The 2151-nt window shown below is 44.0% G+C and overlaps 1 protein-coding gene across 1 annotated transcript in view; it reads left to right on the plus strand.

Annotated features, from left to right (window-relative positions):
• The window catches only part of PDE6D (phosphodiesterase 6D), a 79732-nt gene that overhangs the window by 73017 nt on the left and 4564 nt on the right, over positions 1 to 2151 (plus strand). The window contains exons 3-4 of the mRNA XM_012802196.2: positions 362 to 487; positions 1206 to 1311. Of these exons, the coding sequence (XP_012657650.2) occupies positions 362 to 487; positions 1206 to 1311 (232 nt within the window). The remainder of the gene's footprint in view (positions 1 to 361; positions 488 to 1205; positions 1312 to 2151) is intronic.

The following is a 2151-nucleotide window of genomic DNA, read 5'->3' on the forward strand; positions in this document are numbered from 1 at the left end:
AGCCTCAGTGGAAGTTTTCATTTTTATCTCTCTGAGGTAAAAGGAACAGTTAGGGGTTAAAACCAATAGAACAGAGTAGAAAGAAGGTATTCATGCAGCCCCTTTCTGATGAGAATGCCTAGGTAAGGCCCTTAAATGCACTGAAGCTAGTATTTCTTGAAGATCATTCAGATGCTATTGGCCAATTGGAGACCTCTGCCTTCAGCTAAAGCTTATAATGCAGTTACCAAGGCATTGTCTGAAATGTAATAAATAGGAGGTGTTCTCTATATCAGCTGCAAGAAGCTCCCAGAAGCTTGAAGCATCATAGTCATTTAGTTTTCATTTAGAATGACTTCAATATTTATTTTCCTCTTATCAGCCCGTGTTCCCAAGAAAATCCTCAAGTGCAAGGCAGTGTCTCGAGAATTGAACTTTTCTTCAGCAGAGCAAATGGAAAAATTCCGCCTGGAACAAAAAGTTTACTTCAAAGGGCAATGCCTGGAAGGTATTCTGCTGCCTACATGCCTGAAATCAGGGCTTAAGGTGACAGGGACAAAAGCCAAGACCCAGTGAAGTAAAGCAGAGCTTTGATAACATTCATTTTACAACTCAGTTTGTGGTAAGATTCCTACACTCTGCAAGATTGGGGACCCCCAGTGAAAACAAACCAAAATAAAACTGGCCACTACCAGAGGCTTTGAGATCCTTGACACAGGGGTCCCAGGTGACTGTGCCTTGATTGGCGCTGACATGGTATGGTGATGTGGTAGAGGACCTGCTGTGAGCAGAGCCCAGTACAGTGCTCTACATACAGTATCATACAGATTTGACTGGCGAGGCCACTCTGCTCTGGCTTCTCACCATGCAGTGTAAGAGGGCACATAAGCACCTCACAGCTAAATTCAAATGAAAAAAAAAGGTCTACTTCTATTTAATAGTTCACATTCAGCCTACCTGTAAGAAAATGCTGCTCATACTGTATCCTGCTTACTGGTCCCAGTTCTTTAGCCCCAAAGCATAAAAAGCAAACCTCTGGTATGGTTCAAAAGACAGCCTAAAGAGGCTCCCTATCCTTTTTATATACTCTTACCTGGGAGCTTTTTGATAACTTCCTCTGGTGGTTCCTGGGGTAGGATAAGGTTCACTCTAAAGGAGGGGGACAAAGAGCCCTTTAACTTTACACTGGGTCCCGTGCTCACCCGGGCTTTTCCTTCTTCCTTCAGAATGGTTCTTCGAGTTTGGCTTTGTGATCCCTAACTCCACAAATACCTGGCAGTCCTTGATAGAGGCAGCACCCGAGTCTCAGATGATGCCAGCAAGCGTCTTAACGTGAGTGTACAGGTCTCAGGAAATTATGAAGTTTGTCTAGAAGCAGGCTTTCCAGTCAGGTGGGACTCTTGGTGCTGTTATGTGGGCAGGGAACTAGGTTGACAAACAAGGGTAAAAGAGTATCCAGAGGTATCTTAGTTTACAGATTATTAACCTTTGTCATATGTAAAAGACAGCATGGGCTCGGCACCTGTAGTTCAGCGGCTAAGGCACTGGCCACATACACCGGAACTGACAGAATCAAATCCAGCCCGGTTCTGCCAAACAACAATGACAACTACAACCAAAACATAGCCAGGCATTGTGGTGGGTGCCTGTGGTCCCAGCTACTAGGGAGGCTGAGGCAAGAGAATCGCTTAAGCCCAAGAGTTGGAGGTTGCTGTGAGCTGTGACACCATGGCACTCCACCCAGGGTGACAGCTTGAGACTCTACCTCAAAAAAGAAAAAGAAAAAAACAGCATGATAGAGTAGAAAGAATAAAAAGAAATAGCTTAGACCAGGTTTTAAATTCCTAATTCACTCTGACTGCCTGTGTAATCTTGGGCAGTAATATACAGGATGGCCATAAAGTTCGTATGCAGTTTAAAATAGTGTACAATTTTAAATTACACATGAACTTTATGGCCACCTTGTATATACTTTTTCTCTCTGAGCCTTAGTCCTTCACTTTAAACATAGAATTAATATTTGTGTCTCATAGAGGTGTGATGAAGGTAAAATGGGATGATACGGGAGAAGACTGACATACAATATATGTTAACTTGCTCCCTGGCTCGGCGCCTATAGCTCAACCGGCTAAGGCGCCAGCCACGTACACCTAAGGTGGCGGGTTCGAATCC

Source organism: Otolemur garnettii, unplaced genomic scaffold, assembly GCF_000181295.1.
Source record: "Otolemur garnettii isolate 467f Iridium unplaced genomic scaffold, OtoGar3 scaffold00013, whole genome shotgun sequence".
NCBI lineage: Eukaryota > Metazoa > Chordata > Mammalia > Primates > Galagidae > Otolemur > Otolemur garnettii.